This window comes from Protopterus annectens, chromosome 7.part0 (assembly GCF_019279795.1).
Source record: "Protopterus annectens isolate FY-2018-M chromosome 7.part0, PAN1.0, whole genome shotgun sequence".
NCBI lineage: Eukaryota > Metazoa > Chordata > Ceratodontiformes > Protopteridae > Protopterus > Protopterus annectens.
This window is the reverse complement of record NC_056739.1, coordinates 841792462-841816806: the sequence shown is the minus strand read 5'-3', so window position 1 is coordinate 841816806 and position 24345 is coordinate 841792462. Positions and strand designations below refer to the sequence as shown.

Below are 24345 nucleotides of genomic sequence, written 5' to 3'. Positions count from 1 at the left end.
AATTTTCATTTTTGCATTTCAGAACCGAAGTCTTCAACTAAAGCTAAGTTCCCCGTTGGGGAAATTTTTTCTTGCTCCTTACCGATGTTAGTAAAAGTTAATAATTGCATTACTTGTGGAAAGCAAATACCTCATAAAGATTTTCATTCATACTGTATTCCTTGCCTAGGCCCTGACCACAACGTACCTTGCTCTCGGTTTTGTGCTTTATTTAATCAGCGCACTATCCATCATCGGTATATTTTCACCTCTAAATATTTTGGTTCTCGGCTTAATTATCCAGAAATGTCATCGGTTAGCCATCCGACTACCAGGATTCTGAAAAAGTGCAAAGATAAAGACAGAGACAGACCGCCGAGGTACAAAACTGCTGACGATGCTTCTCCTAAGCCAGTCGCCAGTTCGCCGGTACTCCGTGAGGCACTTTCACAGCCCCTGATACCCGCCAGTTCTGATTCGCAAGTCTCTACTGAGACCCATTCGGAGTCCGGTATGCCGCGAGATGCTTCAACTATGGAACCCATGGATGTCTCTACCTTGGATGGGTTCAGAGCCGCTGCGCAAGCACCAGCTTCTGAGGGTGTATTCAGGCCTACTGACTTGCATAGTAAACCGACACCTCTTTCTTCACGTAGGCCTAAATCTCGAACCATGCCTAAGACACCGACATCCAGGCCACATGCTCAGGCCTCTATGCCTAAAAACAAATGATAAGAATGGCTGAAGATCTAATAACTCTAATCAGGGGTAGCCAACCCCCCCCCCCCTTCTAAGAGGCCTAGGACTGAAGTTGTTTATGAATATTCTGACCAGGATTCTATTTTTTCTGATTCTTCTGATGATCTGGATTTGCCCTTATCTACTTATGAGGATTCTGATGCAGAGGACTCTATTCCCTCTGCTTCCCCTCCAGAGGATTTTTCTTTTGGTGAAACCTTACATACTCTAAGGGAGCATTTCCACTGGGAAAGCCAGGTTTTTTCTGATTCAAAATAGAGGCTGAGGGATTTCTTACTCCTGCCTCAGCATAGGCCTTTAGCTATTCCTCCTTTACTAGACATTGTTGATTATGCTTTTCCAGAATCTATTTTGGCCCCTGATTCCTTGCCTCCTGCTCCCAGAAAACCTGACAGATACTACAGTGTCCCTGAGTCACACAAGTTCCTTTTTAAAAATCCTATTGCAGATCCAGAGACTATTTCACAGGGGCCCAAGGGCATTAAGGCTTCTACTGCTAAAAATCCTACCCCTTCTGATAGAGACTCCAGGGCGCTGGATAGATGAGGTAAGAAGATTTACACTTCTGCAACCTTGGCCATTAGGGCTTTAAACTGCCAGTTTCATATGTTAAAGTATCAGCAACATGTTATTGGATTGCTTACACAGAAAATTATGTTGATTCCTGATTGCGTGGAAAGTAAAGAATTACAGGATTTAATGCATTCTGTTGAACAGGTTGGAAAACATACTTTGCAATGTGGTTTTGATTCAGTAGAGGCCTCTTGCAGGGCTACTGTTACTGGGTCTGTGTTCAGAAGGCATGCTTGGCTTAAGGAGCAATCTTTACCTGATCATGTTAAAGCTAAATTGTTGGGATGCCTGTTTGCCAACAAGGTTGAGGAAGTTCTTAAAAAGATGGAAGATAAAGCTAAATCTATGCAAACTGTTAAAGATTTTTACAAGTTCAGCCTCCTAGATTTAGTAGGCACTGGCCCTCTAAAATTGGTCCTTTCCAGCCCCTTCCAGGTCTTCTCAAGCCAAACCCAGACACAGCAGAAACCCCAAGTTTCAGTCCCATGGGACACACAGAACTAGGCAGTGGGGGGCCTCCACTTCCAAATCTGGGAGTAATAAGACTCCCCCCTATGGTAAACTGTCTCAATGACTTCCTTTTAAAATTTCCAAGGACTTATCAACTGACTGCCCCTTTGGGGGGAAAGATTGCTCTTCATGCAAAGAACTGGAAGCTCATTACCCAGGACAAATGGGTTTTAAATATAGTGTCCCAGGGATACAGATTTCAATTCCACACGTTGCCAACACCAAACTGGTGGCTGGACCTACCCCCAAATCAGTGAGCAGAGGCCCAAAACCAAGTACTTTCTCTCTTAAGCATGGGGTCTATTCAGTTAGTACCAGAAGAGGAAAAGGGACAAGGTTTCTACTCGAGACTTTTCCTTGTACCCAGAAAAGACAATTTATGGTGTCCTATCCTGGACCTGTCTGCTCTAAACACCTTTTTGGAGATTCCAAAATTCAAGATGCTGACTCTTGACCAGTTGCTTCCTATGCTACACAAAGACGTCTGGTTGGCAACACTAGATTTAAAAGAAGCATACCTGCACATCCCAATCGGAATCTTGAAGAAGATACCTTCACTTCAAAGCAGGCTACACGCACTGTCAGTTCTCTGCAGTGCCCTTTGGCTTATCTACTGCTCCCAGGGTATTCACAAAATGCCTAGCTCCAGTTATTGCATTTTGCAGGCAAAGAAATATTCAAGTATACCCATACCTGGACGATTGTCTAATTCAGGCAGAAAGCCAGGACATACTTTTGAATCATCTGGCCTTTGTACAAAGTTTCTAACTTGTCTGGGGTACACCATAAACGAAAAGAAATCTCACCTGGTACCCTGTCAACAAATTATATTCCTGGGAGCAAGCTTGAATACAACTTCCCAGATGGCTTACCTCACGCCAGAGAAACAAATTCATTTGACAACTTACTTCAAACAAGTGGCCACAAAAACCCTGCCATCTCCAAGACAAATACTGCAAGCCTTGTGGTTCATGGCCTCCTGCATTCTTCTAATTCCATATGCAAGACTGCATATGAGGAAACTACAGTGGTATCTAAAAATCCTATGGTGTCAACATTCCCAGGGTCTAGAAGCAATGATTCCTTTCATACCTTACCTACGCTATAAGGGACTACCTACACCACCCCCTGCCACCCAAACCCTAACAACAGATGCATCAGACTATGCATGGGGGGCTCACCTGGCAGGGAAGTGCATTCAGGGCAAATGGAACCCAAGTCAAATGCACCTGCATATCAATCAAAAAGAAATGTTATCTGTACAGAATGCTCTGACAGCCTTCAAGGACCACATTCTTCCAGGACAACTAATGGTAAAGATGGGCAACACCACTGTTATGTGGTACATAAACAAGCAGAGGGGTACACATTCTTACCTCCTCTGCAGACTAGCCATGGCATTGTGGAACACAGCCTTGAGCTACCAAGTGCACCTATAAGCTCAATTCCTGCCAGGAAAATTAAACACACTGGCAGACGGACTAAGCAGAAACCTTATGGACCCACAGGAGTGGAAACTGGAACCAAGGATTTTCAACATGTTGACAAGCAAATGGGGGAGCCTAGATATAGACCTGTTTGCCTCTCCCCAGAACTACCAATTGGACAAATTTTGCACAAGGACTCCCCACAAACAAGCCTGGAAAGTGGATGCTCTGTCCTTCAGCTGGAAAAAACTATCAGTCTGTGCCTTCCCTCCTCTGCCTCTGCTCTCCAAAGTACTACTAAAAGTCAAACAGGACAAACCAAGGATGATTTTGATTGCTCCAGACTGGCCACGCCAACACTGGTACCCCCTCCTGCGCAGTCTGTCATGGTTATCCCCATGGCACCTGCCTCAGACTCCTTCCCTGTTGTCCCAGCAGGAGAACCAGATTCTGCACCCTCAGCTTCTAACACTGAACCTTACAGCCTGGCTAATTACCTAATCTCTCCTTTACCATCCCTCAGTAAACCTGTGATGGATATCATTTTAGAGGCAAGGAGGCCTAGTACTAGAAAATCTTATGCTGAAAAATGGAAAAGATTCTGTGCCTGGAACCAGTCTCTAGGGATGAACACAGCAGCGCCCAGTTTACCTCAGACTTTACAATACTTAACTGAGATGCTTCACAAGGGTCTGTCTTTTTCCTCCATTAAAATCCACGCCTCAGCCATTTCAGCTCATTGTAACACAGAACCTCCCCTCTTCTCTTATCCACTGCTCAAGCAGTTCCTCAGTGGGGCCAAAAATTTGAGACCACCCAGGAGAGCTCCAACCGCAGCCTGGGACCTTAACTTTGTTCTGGAGAAATTCACTCTACCTCCTTTCGAGCCAGCTGCTACTGCGCACTTAAAATTTCTTTCTTGGAAAACAGCCTTCCTTTTAGCAATCACTTCAGCTAGAAGGGTATCTGATTTACAGGCCCTTATGGCAGTGGAGCCTTTCATCATCTTTCATGTGGACAGGGTGTCCCTCAGAACCAATCCATCCTTCATGCCCAAGGTGGTATCCAGTGTGGCTCTTAATCAGTCCATTCATTTGCCAACCTTCTTTCCCAATTCACAGAACAAAGGGGAACGGATACTGCATTCCTTAGATGTGCACAGACAACTTAGATTCTACTTGGACAGGAATAAATCTCAAAGGAAATCTGAACAACTGCTGCAGGGCTAGAGGGGAAGGCTATTTCAAAGCAAACCATTTCTAAATGGACAGGCCCATTGCATTCATTTCTGCTATAAGCACCATGGAAACCTATCCCCCAGGGGATCAGACCTCACTCCACCAGGGCTGCATCTATCTCTACAGCCTTTCTCAGAGGTGTCCCTACCAGGGACATCCTAGAAGCTGCTACCTGGAGTTCTGAACATACTTTCACCAAGCATTATCCTTTGCCAATTTTCTCTAAATCCAGAGCTGGCTTTGCCACTGCAGTCTTGCAGGGCCTTATAGCTGGTCCTAATGCTATTTAAATTCCTCCTCCCAACCATAGCTTTGGGAATCTACTCAAATGTAATGACTGCAACAGTGAAACACAAAGAACATAGTACAGTTGTATACACTTACCATAAATGTAGATGTTCGAGTGTATTCACTGTTGCAGTCCTGGTTTCCCTCCTCCAGCCCTCTAACTTCTTTTGATTATACCTCTACTTTCCTTTACTATGCTTAAAAGCTTTTTGGTGTATTTGCTTTTTTGTTGGAAGTATATAATTGTACTTTTATATTTAATTGCTTCCCATTAGGGGGCACCTGAAATCTGGGGCAAAAAAACTGATGTAATGGCGTTGGCTGCATGTTTTATATCCCTGACGACCTGACATCATGGAAGTAGGGACAGCAACCGATGCAAGACCCAAGACTTTGTTAATCAGACCGACTGAGGGCTACCTTCAAGCAGATAACCCAAATGTAATGACTGCAACAGTGAATACACTCAAGCATCTACATTTATGGTAAGTGTACACAACTGTACTTTTTTATACCCCCAGCAAATTCCAAAGAAAATTTCCTCCGGTAGATAGCAAATGGAGGTTTGATGGGAAGAAAGAGTTAACTGCGAACATATGTTTTGGGAGTGTAATGTGTTGACAGACTTTAAAAATCCCCTACAGAGTACTCTGTCAGAAGTACTGAGTTAACAAATGGATGCAACTAAGGAAATTATTTTATTTTTATCTGGGATACAAGATCTGAATTGCCTAGGCATTACTGACCACTTGATAAGGTTCATTCTGGAGGCTGCCAAAGAAAGTGATCACTAGAAAATGGAAATCAATGTATGCTGTATTTGAAATATTGACTATTGTAACAGAAATACAAGAAGGGTAGGAGCAAATTACATAGAAAAAATGGAAATTGTGGGAACAATAAATGCAGAATATGTTTTTCTGGAGTGAGATCTAAGGGAAGGCAGGAATTAAGCAATTTATGTAATGTTGGACTAATAGTTATACAAAAAAACATGTGACATATAATGTTTGTAACTAGGGACATGTTAATATGGTTTGTTTTCTTTTATATAAACATATGTTTGCCTATGTCTTAAAGTTGCAATTCAGTAAAGCTGTTAAAGATGTTCATAGTGTGACAGTTGTTACTAGGCAGTACATGGCAGTAGTTCATAGCTCAGACTTGCACTTTGCAACCAGGGATTTGTTATGCATTCTTAACATGTACAATAAAAAAATATATTTATTTTTTTAATTTCTGTTTGTTAACCAAGATAGTCTGGATGGGCCTAGACTCACCTTCATTGGAAGGATAAAGAGAAGTTCCAACAATCAGACAATAGTAAAGACACAAGCAATATGAAATGAACACATCAAATGGCCATTCATTGTAGGTGTGAAAAATGAGAGTAGGAAACAACTCGAACACTGTTAATGGAATTTTATGTGCGCATCAAATACACATTTTCAAGTCAGGATGCCTATGGTAGCTATCATAAATGGAAAGGCAGGAAAGATGCTGAAGATAGTATAAGATGTCACAGATTAGGGCATGCGAAATAAATGGATAGGGGAAAGATGGCAGTGAGTGGGAGGATACAATTAAACAGGTGGGTATAACTACAGAATTTTAGAAACATACAGACTTAAAAGTAAATGAAGGGAGAATGGCACTAAGAAACAGAAATTACAGAGTTTGTGGCAGAACATAGGGTGACATGAAGCAAGATATAGACTGAGAATAGTAGGAAAGACAAATAGTGTGGCTATAGGCTGAAGTAAGCAAGGCCTGCACTGGTAAGATGGAAAATGCATATAAAAAGTAAAATACATAGGATTATAAACAAGGTGGTAAGACAGTTAGCAAAGTGGAAGACAGTAAGACAAATGAAAGGTAAGGAAAATGCTAGCATTATAAGCAAGTAGAAAAATACGTAAACAGGGACAAGAGAAAATTGTAAACTGGAAAATAATGATAGAATGGGAAGTAGAAAATGCTAGGACTATAAAGATGGTGAGGTACATTAAAGAAGCCTTAGTGATGTGTGCTTCATTGTGTGTAGTAAGGAAAGAAGTCTGAACAATGTACACAGTACGGATGGACAAGACAGGGTACAAACATAGAAGTATAAATGACCCAGTGTTGGGGAAAAAAAGAGATGGAAGGGTAGGACTTTACATCATGGCATTTTTGGAAAGGCACACTGAAATAAGAGTAGTTTTCCAGGAAACCTTGAACCTGGGCCATGATACGATATGTGTAAGAGAGCCTGGTGGTTTGTCCAGTGCCATGGACTTGTACAAGGAGCTTAGTGACTCCACATGCAGTTAGAAAAATTTAATTACATGTATTGCCATTGGATGTTAATCATGGACACCACTGTGATGTAGCAAGGTAATCTTGCTGACCACTCAAACATCAACCTCAAGGTCATGTAAATGTATGTGACTAATATGAGCTTTCACACATAGTAGTGATCTCTTAACTCAATCCAGTCTTTTAATAGCACACTATGACTTGTGCATCATGCTGCATGGGCGTAACTTTGTATTTGTACCCATCCATGCGCAGCTGTGCAGATTTCTGTAATACTTCTGGGTATGTGAGTGGATATGTTTGTGAACTATACCAATAAATCAAAGCCAGAAAAAGAAATACTAACCAAAGAGTTGAGCATGAAGGACTCATTGCAAACAATTTTTGCATTTAGTACTGTCAGCCTTCAGTTTTCTATATTGTAAAGTTCCTCCTCACTAGACGTTTACATATTATAATTTTCAAAATTACTACTTTCAAGAGTTTTGAGTTAGGAGTCTGAAATCATTGATCAATTTTAACTGTACACATTATAATACAGACTAGATAAAACATTTTAAAATGAGACAATTTCTGTTTTAACAGATTGGCTGAAACGTTTGAGGGGCAACTGTACAGTAGAAGGTAAGTTCAGTTTTGAAGCTCTTGTGCTAAAATATGACCAAAATACTCTTGTGGTCTCCATCTCTTTTATTGTTCACCTAGATCAGCACACTGACCCATGTACTTCCTTTGCTTATGTAAAAAAAAAAAAAAAAAAACACTGTCATTCACCTCAACATATTGGTCTATTTCCATTTGAATTATAATCTCTTCTACTTTGTATTTCCCTGTTGCCATAGAAAATGTATCCTGTCTCAACTGCCACACCTACATTTTCATTCATCCAGTCATGATGCAGAAGATACAGATACATAAATGAATTTAAATCACTATTAGAGTGTGTGTGTGTGTGTGTGTGTGTGTGTGTGTGTGTGTGTGTGTGTGTGTGTGTGTGTGTGTGTGTGTGTGTGTGTGTAGGGGAGGTGAGGTAGTTTGTGCCTGCTCTCTTTTCTATGTCTGAGGGTTTGGGATCTGTGCTACACTTCTGACACCTTAGATGCTTGGAGTGGATATGGATTTTGGACTACCTGATTGCAGGCCTCAGTTTGTAAAGGTACATTAGGTAGGAGTGAGCACGGTGACACACACTTTCCATTATGGTGTTACAGAGAAGAATCTGACAAGCCAAAGAATGGAATCAGCATCAGAATGGCAGGTTCCAAGGAGGAGGCCGCTACAGGCATTTTTTCTTAATGGGGCAAGTCCAGTGGGCACAGGTGTCCGTTTTCAGGGTCAACCCCAGAGCACTGACTTAAGTGACTTGCTCCAAGTCACAAAGGCAAGTAAATGGGGGTAGAAACAGCAAGCACTTCATTAACAGTTTGGGGCCTTAATACTCTGCACTAACTGCCAAACATGATATATTTGGGTAGCTATGCATTTACTGTAATGAGTAGCTATGAAGGTCCATCAAAAAAGATGCACCTGATACCAGAACAGTAGGCCAGAAAATGTCTCATGGCAATGGGTCAGCAAACATTCCAAATATGTATTAAAAAAATAAAAATAAAATTAAAAACAAATCAGAAATGAATGTTTTGTAGGTGCTGCCAACACCTAAGCTAAATATTCATACAGACTTGGTGATCTCCATCTTTTTTAAGTGAATGTCAGCAATCTTTGTGATACAACTCTAGCTCCACTCACTGTATGAAAAGCAATGTTTTTCATGTGGCATTTCAATCCAGATTCCTGTGGCAGAATGCAAATGCATCTGCAGAAACATTTGTGATAGCATAATTCATTCATTATATTAGAAGAGTGAGAAAATCAGATGTTGTCACATGCAGTCATGTAAAGGTTAGCATGTCCATCATTTATAAATTAGTCCAGCTTTCCTGCTGACATTCTTATAAGAACATTTTCCTGCTGTTGCTCTGAAACATATATGATTTCTAAGGTACACTGTTCAAGATGTCCCAGTCCAAAATTATTTAATGTTTTTGTTACAAAAAGGGTTAGCATGAATTCACCACTCCTTGTTGATATAACGCATAATAATTTTACCGGTCTTCATGTAAACGGAGTCTGATTGAAAAATGTTCCACTATAAACATGTGTCATTGTGAACTTTTCTGGGTCAGACAATCTTATACACAAGTTTGTCACACTAACCTGGCTATCCCAGGATATTCCTGTAGAAACCTCTTCTCTCTGTTGTTTTCATTAATCTTAGTTTTATTATTACAAAACTTGGCAGTATTATTTCACTGGTTACAAAGACAAATGACACTTGGGTAAATTTTATCAAAACTGATTCAGTCTGAAACATCTATTATGCCTACTCGTATATCTTATTATGGAAATATTGTGTAATGCCCTGATTTATAGCTCTTTTTTTTCTTCTGTATCTCCATAGTACTATGTTCCTCAATGGAATTTACTTCATCTGTGTATGAAATGCTTCCATTTATGGTTTTGAGCCGTCATTAATAGTAATTTTGATTTGTTAGTTTTTCTTATAAACTTTTTTTTTTTAATCTTGTTAGGTTTTGGACCATATAAACAAACAGGATTTCCTTACAGATGAGCAGCACGACCTTCTGTTGTTGTGCCAGTTTTAATATATCCTGGTTGTTTTTCTATACAACTTTTATGCCAGTTTAGTAGAGCTTTTCCTTAAACACAATCACATTTTGTTAAATTCTATTCTGTTAAAGTCCAGAATCACACTTGAAAAGCTCAACTATGGTTAGGCAATTAATAACTGGTAAAGTGTATACCTAGGGCAAAATTTTACAGACTGCATCGCTACACACACACACACACACACACACACACACACACGCACAAAGACACACAAAGCTAAAAGAATCACAACAAGAGTAAAGACTAGTGTAATGAAGTGCTTTCTTTTTTTTAATTAAATAATTCTTTGGTGTAAAAAGTAATAATTTGTTAATAAATCTAATCAAAATACCTGGTTTCACAAGTGCATTTTTGCACTTCATCTCTTGGTCAGAAAAGAGCAAGTTCCAAGTCAGTTTTTTAACACCTTTATTACAGTCAGACAACATAGGTGTACATGCAGTTATAGAAAAAGAGAAACACACACACACTCGGTTCCTGAATTATACAGGTTTTCTTTTCTAACAATTATCATTCACTCCATTGCATAAATTGCTCAAGTCCTGTTTTTCATTTAATTTCATTCCTCCTCCTGGACATGATTATTGACATATTGTTCCCACAAATTCCATTTACTCCTGTGTGACTTGTTCCTTCCCTTTTCTAAAGATCTCACCCCCAGTTCTTTTATCTCCTTTACAATATTCATTACATCAGTTATGGGCTTTGAAATTGTACTTTTGATTTAGTGGCGTAAAAAAAGAGTGCTTTATGTCCCAGTACAGTATAGTACAGTAAAAGTCAACACATTTCCATCAATAAATCACCACCTCACAAGTTCTGCTTTTATCTACACCCTATAATGATTTCTGGAGTTTGACCACTTATTCCTGAGTAAAGAAAAGACACTCAGTAAAAGGATTTAATGGAGGAATGCTCTCAAAATGACTGAAAACAGAACTTCTAAGATGGCTGCACATTGATCAACATGTTGATTTGAGCTCTACCTGTGTGAAAACAAACTGTGAAAAGAAAGCCAGGGGAAACTGTCTTTTGGGGTAAAGAAAATGCTCCAGATTACCATCAATAGTCGTTTTTATGCTTAAAGAGATGGAATTGTACTCTACCACAAACACCTTATCAAAGGTATTTTAATTTTTTTTTAACTTCCAGTTGTGTCTGTCAAATCTACCCCTAGAAGTAGTTTGTAATATTCCCCCAGCCTTTAAAAACATACTATTGATGTCTACAACCATTTTTAGGATAACCTCTAGAAGTAAACTATAAGTGAAAAGGGGTGTAAGCTGTTAAATGCAGATATGTATTACTAAAGATAGGTCTTCTATACATGTTAGACTCAAACATACCTCTTTGTGTCATAATGGTGGTATCCAAACAATGTACATCCTCTGTACATGCTTTATATCTGAAAACCAAAAATTCAGTTGCATTGTTCATAAAATGAACAAATTCTTCATCTTCTTCTTAAGTACCATTCCATAGGATGACTATATCATCAGGGTATCTTAGATAAAGTACACAGTGGTTGTAGTAATCTGAAGGAACATTTCTCAGGTCAGTAAAACCAAATTGGCAAAAACTGTGGAACAAGCTGCACCCATTGCTACCCCTTTGGTTGGTCAGTAGAATTCACCTTCAAAAAACATAAAATTGTTTTCTAAAACAACAGTCATACATGCAACAAATAAAGTAAAATGTCATTTTCTCTCAAATTCCAACAAGCCACTGGGGCACCATTAAAAAAACTCAAATTCCAATCTCCTATGAAATATGGGAAAATAAATCTTGTGCATCCACAGAAAGAAATTGTATATTTTCTTTGTAATATTCCTCCCTGATTCTACATGAAAGTTCCAAGAGTCTTTCAATAATGTGCTTTGTTGTTCATAAAATATTTAAGAAGTCTAAGTTATTATGTTGGTAAAACAGAAAGGATTTTTAAAAAGAGAATTTATGGACATCTTCATGATATCAGAAAGGGGAAAACTAACAATTCCCTACACAAAAATTCTTTGAACTGCCAAAAGTATACTGGCTTTTTTGTTTATTAGCTTCTAGGGAAGAGCTGTTTAAAAAAAAATAGTTAGAAAATAGCTCACACAGAGCTAGACTGTTCCCTCTAGAGCAGAAAATATCAGGTTATTACTTTTATGAAATTACAAATAAGCAGTGGGTCTCATGTTCCATAGCAAGATTGATTGACTGAAAGGGCACACACTGTATGCTCCAAAAGTGTCCTGTCCATGAGAAAGCAGCCCAAGTCCTATATTGTAAAGATACAATCATACCAGCAGGAAAGAAAATTCCCGACAGAATTGTGACAGAAAAGAAAAGTGTTAAACATTCTAGATAGGATTTTGTATTTTTTTTTTTTTTTTTTTTTTTGTGGAAAATGATTATTCACTTTACACCAGACAGAAGAGAAGCACATTTATCTCAGCAAGTAGGAAATGAGGAGAGGAATTTGTGATATTAAAGCTGCTGTATCCAGCTGTCTTGAATTTTATTTAGAGGATTAAAGACATTTTTTGGATGCAGAACATGTTATGTTTACCCAACAAACAGTGATCCAGCAAGCAGAAGGGGATTCTGCTTCTTGTTTTTCTGACAACAAAGCTCATTTTGCCAGTGAATCCTTTTCCATTGTTCAAAAGGAAAATATTTGAAAGACAGAACAAGGCATGCAAGTGAGTAGAAGAATTAGGAGTACATTAGATCTAGTGTTGGGAGAGAGAGATGATCAGGAAGTCAACCAGCAAGAATGAAATTGGTAAATAAATGAGAGACTAAAAAGCATCAGTCACACTAGCTATAGTAACAGACATGAGAAAGATAGCTTTGCAAGAAAAAGTGGTGGAGAAAAACTGGATTTCTTTTTGACCGTGTTAAACTTGCAGGTGGACAATAAAGCATATACCCCACGTTATGTCTTTAATGTTTAGGACACTAAAAATGAAGTAACTAAGCAAAACAAATTTTTATACTCATTAATATTTGTATAAAACATTTCATGATATAAACTGCATTTTATTTTGTAAAGCAGTTTTGTGTAGTGTATATTCAAGAGTATTTTTAAATATGTGTGTGTGGGGAGGGCAGGAAACCTTCACTTTCTGCTGCTTCTGTTAAAGATATTAAAGTGTTTTTTTTTTTTTCTTAGTTGTAAGATGATTAGACTTTACACTGTATCAAATAAGGAAGGCTGGACATAAGCATGGTTTAAGCTAATATAATGTGATCTTGGGCTGCTATCACTGGGGATGAGGTGTAAAAGTTCACTGTTTGTATTATGTGTAGAATAAAGATAATGATTTCCCTCATTTGTGTATGTTGATGTCTAGATTGGTGTCCTTGGTTTAAGCTATGTATACTATCTTAAGAAAATAGGTTTAAAAATAAGATAAAACAATGAAAGGTATGAAAAATGTTAACTTTACTGCATCTGCAAAGTTTTTAGGTTGTTTTCCCCATTGGCAAGTGCTGTAAATGGAAAATAAGGAGCCAGGTTCAAGAAAGGTTCTGTCAGTGTAAGTCTGCCTTGTTCCAAAAAGTATGCTGTCACTGTAAGTGACTTGCTTCTGTGCAAGTCCTGTCTATAAACAGTTTTACATTGGGGGCCCTATTCCCAAAGACCTGCTTTCAGTGTAAGTACCACTTACATGGAGATAGAATCTTTTGGAATTGGGCCCAGATTTTACCAAAAGTCTTTCAGACATCCACAATGTCATTAGTTGCTTTATTTTCACTCATTGCTGACTACGTTTGCTTAAAGAGCTGTCTGAAGGTGCAAGCAAATCTGAGCATTCTTTGCAGAGTGTAATACAAAAATGAAAAAAAAAAGGTAGTGGCAAGCAGTTCACTGAAAAATAAAACTCTGAAACTGCAGGAAGTGAATAAGAAGTAGTAGAATCCCTGCTTCCAAAATAGCTGCACACTGATCAACAGCTTAATTTCAGTGTCCCTGTTATGAAAAAAAGAGAAATAAGAGACAGTGATATTGTCAGCTTGCGTAAAATTCGGTTGCTTAGTAAGTACACTATTTGGATACCAGCAAAGAAGAAACTTAGAAAACAAAGAAAAGCAACCAGAAAAGATGAAGATAAAAAACTGGCTGGGAAGAATCCTGCAGCTGTTCAGGGGAAAAAATAGTTCCAAGTTTCAGCTTTGGGAGAAGAGATGGCTTCCAGTAATTTATAGGGAAAAAAATCTATTATATGCACTCAAAGGTGATTTAAAAATAAATAAAACAATAAAAGATTATAGCAAATCAAATAAAAAAGTCTGGAAAATAAAGAACTTAAAATTAATAATGTGAACATTAAGATAACAGGCAGATATTGCTGTTCTACGGAACGAGTCATCTGTTGTGCATTGTGTTGTAATTGTTCGTGTTTCTATGTAGGGAAAAACGACATAAATTGAACAACAGGATTGGAAAACACCTTAGGAGTATTAGGGATGCTTGTGAATTTAGTGCCCTAGCTAAACACTCTTCCTTGGACATGCATTTAAATTCATTACTTTAGAAGTGCAAGAGGCATTAAAAAGTGATGGAGCTTGGCCATATCTATTGGAAAAAGCAGAACTATTATGGCAATTACGTTTAACTTCTTAATTTTGGCCAGGCCTAAATGATAGCCTGTCCATCAGTAGTGTACGTAAACTAAAAGCTTTTAAAAGACGAACCTCCATGAGTAAGTGTACATATATATATATATATATATATATATATTATATATATATATATATATATATATATATATATATATATATATATATATATATATATATATATTTATACACATATATATATATATATATATATATTTATACACATATATATATATATATATATATATATATGTTTCCCCTTCACAAGATCGAGTTACTGATAGCTCGAAATTCATAAGCTCGAGCCCAGAATCTCGAGTTTTCATAACTCAAAATTGTGAAGGTAAGAGAAGGGGAAAAAAAAACAGTTTACTTACATGTTTGCAGGGGGCTGAGTCCCCCTGCACTCTCCCTGCTTAAATATTTCAGCTCTGTGACCGCACTATAGTGGAGGAACGGAAATTCTCCCATTGTGCGCTTCTGCATACAGCGCGGAATTGGAGCTTTCCCTTATCCCCATTGTAGTGCGATCTCGGAGTTGGTATATTTAAGAGGGGGGGCTTGCCACCCTGCAAAAACCTTAGGAAAATGTTTTGCAGTTGTTTTTGTTCCCCTGCAGAATTTCGAGTTACTGAAAACTCGAGATTCTGGCCTCGAGCTTATGAATTTCGAGTTTTCAGTAATTCAGTCTTCTGAAGGGGAACCATACATACATATATATATATATATATATATATATATATATATATATATATATATATACACACACACACACACACACACACATATATATATATATATATATATATCTATAAATATATATATACATATATGTATATGTATATATATATATATATATATATATATATATATATATACACACACACACACACACACACACACACACACACACACACACACACATGTACCATGCAAACATTAAGGTTTGCAATAACAATATATGCAATTTTTATGCCTTCTTAATTTTATAGGATGTTGATTATGTGGGTTATTTTTATGTAGGGTGTGACTGGTATTAGTATTTATTTAAGTATATAAGGGGTAAATGGTTTTCTTGACTCTTAAATCAACAGGAAATGATGCCACAATGCTTTGCCAGAGATGGTCTGCACTTGTCACCCCTGGGATTCAGGTTACTGGCTAAGGCTCTTGCAACCCCTATAGTGCCTTTTTTAGGCAAAGTTCAAAGGACAAAACCACCACCGTAACAGGTACATGCATGCAAAATCTGAAGGTAATGCTACTCAATGCTAGAAGTCTAAACCTCAAAATGCACTCTCTCGAGGCACTCCTAAAAATGGAGAACATCGATATCTGTGCAGTAACTGAGACCTGGTTCAAGGCTCCAGAGAGCACCCCTGCAATACCAGGCTACAACTCTTACCACACTTTTCGGCCAACAAACCAGGACCGAAACACTAAAGGTGGAGGAGTGTCAATATTCACCAAGGATATTCGCTCCACCAGGCTAGTTGCCCAACACAATGCATCTGAAATTCTCCAGGTGCAACTAACACTAGGTAAGACTGCAATCCAAATTATAGCTTGCTACAGATCCCCCACCATACCCCAAGATTCTCACTACACCTTTCTAAACATACTGGAAAATATTAAGATAGAACCAAACACCCTAATACTGGGCGATTTTAACTACCCTGCCATTAACTGGGAAAACTACTCCTGTACCAACACCTTTGCCCAGTGGTTCTTGGAATTCATAAATTCCAACGCCCTGGATCAACTAATCCATAGTCCCACCAGGGGGTCCAATATTCTAGACCTGGTCATTACCAACATGGGAAATCGATGCTCCACACCTATGGTCACTCCCTCGTTAGTCAGGTCTGACCATAAGCTAATCACCCTTAACATCCAGATCCCACCCCACTCCCCAGTACGGAAACCTCCATAAAAAACTTCTCCAAAGCTAACTTCATACTACTCAAGTCAGACATGACAAACTTCATGACACCCATGCAGACAGGAACTGAAAGTTCAAGTGCTGAATCCTACACTAAGGCACTGTACGACCACATCCACTCATGCATGAATCGTGCCATCCCAAATAGAACCAAGGTGCTCTCATCCAAAAAAAGGAAGCCAATCTGGTGGTCCCCTGCCATAAACAAACTTTACAACAAAAGGAAGAAACTGTTGCAGAAAAGAGGAAAATCCCAGGATGCAAAAAACTCCCTTACAAGCCTCAGTAAGAAACTGAGATCCCTCATAAAATCCTCCAAAGCTAGTTACGAAAATAAAATTGCCAAAGATTCCAAAGACAACCACAAGGCATTCTATAACTATGTCAAGAATCTAAATGGCAATGCTCAGATCTGCTCTGAGCTAAAACATAATGGTATTAAATATACTGATCCCAAGGATATTGCCAATATCCTGGCAGATCAATTCAGTGCCAACTTCACCCCCCTCTCACCCCCTAAATGGCCCATCTCAATACCGGAAGATTGCCAAATTCTGGTAATAATGGCCACACAGGTAAAAAATGCACTCTCCAAAGCTAAGAATACAGCATCCATGGGACCAGATGTCATCCCAGGCTGTGTACTACATGAACTACAAAATGAACTGGCACCTCACCTAAGTGTCATGTTTAATCATAGCCTCACCTCAGGTTTTGTGCCCACTGAGTGGCGCACAGCTACAGTTATCCCACTCCACAAGGGGGGATCCACCTTGGATCCTGGAAACTACCGTCCCATCAGTCTGACAAGCCTTATCTGCAAGGCTATGGAGCGTATTATCATGGAACTTATAAACAAAGACATTGGCAACCTTCAAACACTGGACCCCACCCAGTTTGGGTTCGTGAAGGGCCGATCTTGTCTCCTGAACCTGATTGACTTCTTCGAATCAGTCTCCAGAGCCATGGACAAGGGTAAGTTGGTCCACACAGCCTATCTAGACCTTGCCAAGGCCTTTGACACCATCCCCCACTCTGGAATCATAGATAAACTTACTAAACTGGGCATTAATCCCTACATCACCCAATGGGTTGCTAACTGGCTTACTGAAAGAACCCTCACTGTAAAAGTAGCCGACTCCAAATCCAGACCCAGACAATTGATAAGTGGAGTTCCTCAGGGTTCAGTCCTGGGACCGCTCTTGTTTGGCATCTACTTCTCTGAAGTACAGGCCAACACTAAGGGACTCTGGCTAACAAAGTTCGCAGATGACTGCAAACTGGGAGCCATTATTGAATCCCCAAATGATGTGGATACTCTACAAAAGGGCCTTACAGAAACAGATGCTTGGTGCCAGAGCCAGAGCCATGGGCTCAAGCTCAATGCCAAGAAATGTATAGTTATCCCCTTTGGGAAAAAACATGTATCCGTGAATTACCATATAGGTGGCAGTACACTAAACACCGAAAGTGTGATAAGAGACTTAGGGACACAGGTGGACAGTGGTCTCACCTTCGATAACCACATCGCCACAACAGTCAGGAAATCCTTCTATGTGACACACCTCATCACTAAGGGCTTTTCATCCAGAAAAAAGGAGGTCATTGTCCCACTCTACTCATCCCTCATTAGACCCATTATAGAATACAACGCCCTGTTTGGTATGTACCTCTCAAGACATCTACAACAACTGGAAAGGCCGCAGAAATACCTCACTAAAAGAATGACAGGCCTAAAGCAGATGCCATATGCTGACTGCCTTAAAAAACTCCAGCTATACTCTGTCGCATATCGTCATCCAGAAAAAAGGAGGTCATTGTCCCACTGTACTCATCCCTCATTAGACCCATTATAGAATACAACGCCCTGTTTGGTATGTACCTCTCAAGACATCTACAACAACTGGAAAGGCCACAGAAATACCTCACTAAAAGAATGACAGGCCTAAAGCAGATGCCATATGCTGACCGCCTTAAAAAACTCCAGCTATACTCTGTCGCATATCGTCATCCAGAAAAAAGGAGGTCATTGTCCCACTGTACTCATCCCTCATTAGACCCATTATAGAATACAATGCCCTGTTTGGTATGTACCTCTCAAGACATCTACAACAACTGGAAAGGCCGCAGAAATACCTCACTAAAAGAATGACAGGCCTAAAGCAGATGCCATATGCTGACCGCCTTAAAAAACTCCAGCTATACTCTGTCGCATATCGTCTACTCAGAGGTGATCTCTGCTTAACATACAAGGCCATGTCAAACCCAGAGCTGTTGGACATGCTCCACTTAAAGAAATCCCAATCCCTCAGAGCCACACACTCCAGGGATCTAAACCTTGTCATCACAATAAACAAAACATGCTGGAGGGATAGGTTCCTGACCCAGAGACTCCCCAGACTCTGGAATAGATTGCCCATACATGTCAAGCAGAATGCCTCTCTGGCCCTCTTCAAAAGGAACCTTGATGATTGGATGGGAGAAAGGAAATTCACCCCGGGGATCATGTCAGTTGCCCTGCTAGACAGGGGTCCAGGGAAGTAAATAGTGTGGGAAGAAATAGCCAGGGAATTGTTATGGCTAGGCTTGTATAGGCCCTAGGGCTGATAGCCTAGTACCAACCTATGAACCATGATTTTTAGTATATTTAAGGGAAGTAATTAGTGGATTTGTATATCTGATGAAGTTCCTGATAATTTTGGGACAAAAGCACTTATCCAACTGTGATTACTACTGTGTTTTAATAAGATGGAGTGGATTTGCATTCTGTCTATGTCTGCAGTTCCTGGATTTGTAGTTTGGCTTGGTTTTTGATTTGGAAAAAAATAGAAGCAACTGATATAACTGCAAAAAACAAAGAATGAAATGAAAAAAATGCTGGCTGAGTAAGGAGACTTCTCAAGAACAGCCATTTCAAAAAAATGGTTGAGTTATAAGACAGAATGTGCAGACATTTTCTGCAGTATCAGAGAAACTGAAAGGAATGGATTGTTTATCAAAACTCAGATAAGCAATTGGACTGGTATTCTGCAACAGGATTTGCTATTAAAATGGCTCAAAGTGTATTATCCAAAACTGGCCACGTGAAAGCAACCCAGTACCTGTATTAATACAGATGCAATCCTACCAGCAGAAAGAGTTGATTCTGACAAAACTGTGACAGAAGGGGAAAGCATTAAAAACTGGAGACAGCAGAGTGTTTGTGGAAAATTATTATTCACTTGGCAATAGGCAGAAGAGCAGCAAATTTATCCCAGTAACCACGGAATGTCAAGAGGCAGATCTAAGATTCAAGCCACGGTATGCAGACTATTTTTTTCCTGGAGGCTCAAAGACATTTTTGATACAGAACAGGCCAAAGAGGAGATACATTTATCAAACAAAAGGGGAGCCAGAAAACAGAAGAGGACTCTGCTTCTCCCCCATCTAACAATACAGCTCAGAGACTTTACCACTGAAACATTTACCAGTGTTCCAGCACAAACACAAAATGCTTGAGACACAGTAAAAAACAGGAGTTGACTGAAGAATCAGGAATACATTGGACTTAGAAAACAGAGTCTGGTGTTGAGAGATGGAGATGAACAGGAAGAAGGCCAGCAACACTAAAATTACTGAATAAATGGTAGACTATAAAGCAGTCACATTTATGAAATATGTCTTTGCAAGAAAGTAGTGAAGAAATACTCAAATTTTGTTGAATTTGTTAAACTTGTTTAGGAAGACACTAAAAGGGGAGAAAAGTAACTAAAACAATTTTGCTCTTATTAATATGTTTGTAAAACATTTCATGATATGTAAACTGCATGTTATATACGGTAAAACAGTTGTGCTGTGAGTAGTCAAGGGTATTGGGGGTCTCTTTAGTGACTGTTGTTTACTTTTATATCATTAAACACATACAACTACTTTTTTTCAGTTGAATATGTCTTTACAGTATAGCAAGAGAAGAAAGGCTGGCCAAAAGCAAGTTTAATGTTAATATACTATGATGTTAAGCTGCTGGGGTAAGGGTGGATTTTAAAAGTGCACAGATTATATATAGAATTAAAATGTTTTCCTTATTTTACAAGAGTAAATGTCTAGATTAAAGCCCTTGGCTTAAGCTATAAATAAGTGATTTTTGTAAGAAAATAGGCTTGAAAAATAAGACATGAAAGATGCCACGTTTATTTGCAGAGATTATGTTTTTTTTTACCATTAGCAAATGTTCAGTGAAGGCAGCAGCTCTGCAGCTGTACATTCTGTTCTGAGTAAAGTTTACACAGATTCAATGCTGGCCACGTTTACATGGAAACAAATTGCTGCAGGTGCCACCAATTAAGCTTGACATTTCGGAGCATTATTTGCTGAGAGAAATGCAGAATTTAAAAGGTACAATGTCAAGCTGTTCAGAAAAAAATAAAAGTTGAAATGATGTGAAATTAATAAGAGACAACAGCCTCTGTAGCACAGTTAATACTTAAATGCAGTAATAAAATAGTATACAATTTAGTTTTATTTTACTATAGAAAGCACACAGTGCACAGGCTTAGGGCTAAAAGTTAATATTTTCTGAAAGCATACAAGCTGTTTTTCACAACTGGGAGGGGAATAGAGGTACGAAAAGAATTAAAAGACAGCAATCAATATAAGTAGCATACTCTTTAGCATAGGTAACCTTAGTTTTAGGTTAGTTAATGCCTATTAATGCAGCTGTCAATTTGGAGCAACTGTTCCTATCTGAAGGGTTCACTTTTTGAAGATGTACATAGTTTGTTGTGTTTGATCTAAATTAATAGGAGATGAGGGTGTTTTGAAAATGGGTTAAAATGGAAATAAGAAGCAACTGTATAAAAGATAAACCTGCCAACATTGATGTATTAGTGTATGCATGTAACATGAAAGTTGGACACACACATTCATAAAAGACTGATATGTATAATAGGTGGAACAGCTTTTTAATCATATGGCTATGCTATCCATATAATCTTGAAATGCAAATGGCCTTACAGGTGTAGACAAAAAGGAAAGTGTATTTCTTAATATATTTTGATACTGAGTATAAATAGCAATGCTACAGGAGATTTTGAAAGAAACAAGAATGAGTTTGACAAGTAAGTATTTTTCAGCAGAATATAAAGGACAAAGAAAAGGGAGTGTAGGTATACTGTATATAATCATATTATATGCCATACTTGTAGCACAATGACTTCAACAACAAAAAGTAGAAATGATTGTCACCAAATGTAGGTAGCTTCTGACAAGAAAAATAACCATAGATCATATATAGCTAAGAGACATATTTTGGAAGTTATGAACATTTACATAAAGCAGAGGAATGCAGAAACCAAGAAAACAAGCACAAATAGAAATATTAATCAAAAACACAATTATGCCAAGTTTAGAGGAAGGTGGTGGCTCACAACTAATAAACTAAGATAGAAGGAGAATAGATAAAAATGGGAACATATAAATCAATTTAGATTGAGGTCTCTAAGAACAGATAGTACACATGTGGTAATGTGGGCTACAGATCTGGAAGGTTTTGTTTAATATTTTAAAACACGGAGAAGCACCAACATCATGAAAGAAATTTGTGGTGGATGTATTACCAAAAGAGGGTAAATACTTTTCAGACTCAGCTTCATATAGACTCATTTCAAGCCATGACTGTAATGGGTTTAGGTCTGTACTACCCAACAGAATGGCAAAGCTGTTACCAAAATTGATTGATATAGATCAATGTGGTTTATACAGAAACATTTGACAACATTAATGGAACAATGATGATCCGGAGGGAAGAATAGAAGAAAATATTGCTGTTCTTGCTGGTGCTTGATGCAGAGAAAGCATTCTGTACAGTATGTTGTGATGAGTTTAGTAGTAGTAGGACAACTGAAGCATTTGCATTCCATGTCAAAACAACAGGGGTTAGCTGATTAACTGAAGTATATATGAAGGATCAGAAGCAAGAATGAAGCTGGGAGGGCTCCTCTCTGATAAGCTGAATTTGGAAAGAGGAACCAGGCAGATGTGTCCTTGCTCCCTTTTGTTATTGGTTTTATAGTTTCTTTCCCATTGGCCCTAAAGAGGCTGAGAAATTCAAGGATATAATTGGCAATGAAGACATGGTCTTTATGTGTAGATTATATTTGTACTTGATAAATCCAGAAAAGGGCATTATTCTGGAACATTCTGAGACAATGTCAGGTCTTTTCAAGAAATACAATTAATGAAAATAAAACAAATACTATAGTGCTAAATTATTTCCCACACATGAATTGGTCCAGTAGGACACAATAAGATGAAGTATTTTAGTGTATGGATTAAAAAGGATTATGGTATGGCAATTAAGGATGTGTGGGAAGAGAATAAAACAAAAGATAGCACAAAAAAGAGGAATTGGAAGTGGTTTATTATGAATATATATATATATATATATATATATATATATATATATATATATATATATTAAGATACAAGCAGTGAAAATGTTTTAGTCCTTTTAGTTTCATATACAGGTCAGCCATATTTTAAATTAGCCAGAGCAGAAGTTGTGGATGATAATTGAGGGAATTTGGGAGCGGAAGAGCACCAAGCATTAAATGGGATAAATCCTTCCCAGAGAATGATATGGCTTAGGATTACCTGATCTGAATGTATATGTTAGAGCTATTTTAGAGCTACACAGTTAAAGTTCATATACATAACACAAACTAAAGGTTATAAAGTCAAAGTGGAAAGGGAGGATGACAAAATGGGGGGCATGTTCAAGAAATAAGGAGATGGTAAGATTTTCGATGCAAATATTTAAGAAGAACAACAATAACCATACAGAATATTGTACTTAAAGTTGCAGAACATATTCTGACAACTAAGCCAACACTGGAATGGAAAAAGGAAATGTTTGCCAGTATGGATGACTTCAAGTAGGTCTATAAAAATATACAAGATGGAGCTGAAATTGACTGTAGAAATTGGCAAAGGAACCAATATAATTGAGAGCAAATAACAGTAGACAAGGGTAAATGAGTGGGGATGAGGCTGTGCTTAGTTTTTATTGTGTTTATGAGGCCAAGCAGAACTTTGGACTGTAGGTTAGATATCACATTCCTACTGGGTCTTGATTAAAGGAATAGATGAGTCTTAAGTTAAACACTGTCTCTAGTTAAGTTTTTAGTCAAGTCTTGAGCAAAAGCTGCTATCACAAAGGGATAATTAGAAGATCATGTAAAATATTGGATGATAACTATAAGAATCAAATCAGGAGAGGGTTAGAAATGGTTGGGAAAGACAGACTGGAAAAGTAGTTTGCAAATGAACAATGGCAGGACATATGTATGCCTCCTGAGTATGTAAAGTCCAAAAGGTTTATGATTTATGCTTGGAAGTGGTTGCATGGGTATTTTATAACCCAAGCAGACTTAACATATCTTTTCTGTGGTAGATTGCAAATACTGGAGGTGTGATTGGAAAGAAAGAGGTAACTGGTAACACTTTTTTTCTGCAAGTGTAGAGTTGGAGATTTTAAGAATTCTCTACCGGGTACTCTGTCAGAAATGTTGATTCAGCAAATGTCTGTAACTAAAGAAATTATTCTTTTGAAATGGGACATAGCATACATGTTTCCTAACTATGGTAAGGCCTTATTTAATGCTATTGGCTGCCAAAAAATCAATTACTAGAAAATGGAACCCAAAATTTAAACCAGTTGAAGTGTTTAATATTGTAAACTATACAAAGATCTGTAGAAAAGGAGAGGAACAAATTGCACATAAATAAATTGATTCTGTGGGTACAATTCATGTAGAATAAATGTTCAGGTGGCGGAGGAAGGTTTAGGGGAAAGCAGGAATTGGGCAACTTATGTTAGGGATGAATGACAGTTAAGTTCTTATAAAGAAAAAAAACATATGTGATATTTAATAAATGTAAATGAATATATATATATATATATATATATATATATATATATATATATATATATGGTTGGTTTTCTTTTAATCGGTGTGAACCTATGTCTTAAGTGATATTTTAAGAAAGGTGT

The 24345-nt window shown here is 38.2% G+C and overlaps 1 protein-coding gene across 1 annotated transcript in view; it reads left to right on the top strand.

Moving 5' to 3' along the window:
* Nucleotides 1–24345, top strand: part of IL17RC (interleukin 17 receptor C) — a 564676-nt gene that overhangs the window by 505748 nt on the left and 34583 nt on the right. Inside the window, exon 18 of the mRNA XM_044077385.1 lies at nucleotides 7658–7696. Coding sequence (XP_043933320.1) covers nucleotides 7658–7696 — 39 coding nt within the window. The remainder of the gene's footprint in view (nucleotides 1–7657; nucleotides 7697–24345) is intronic.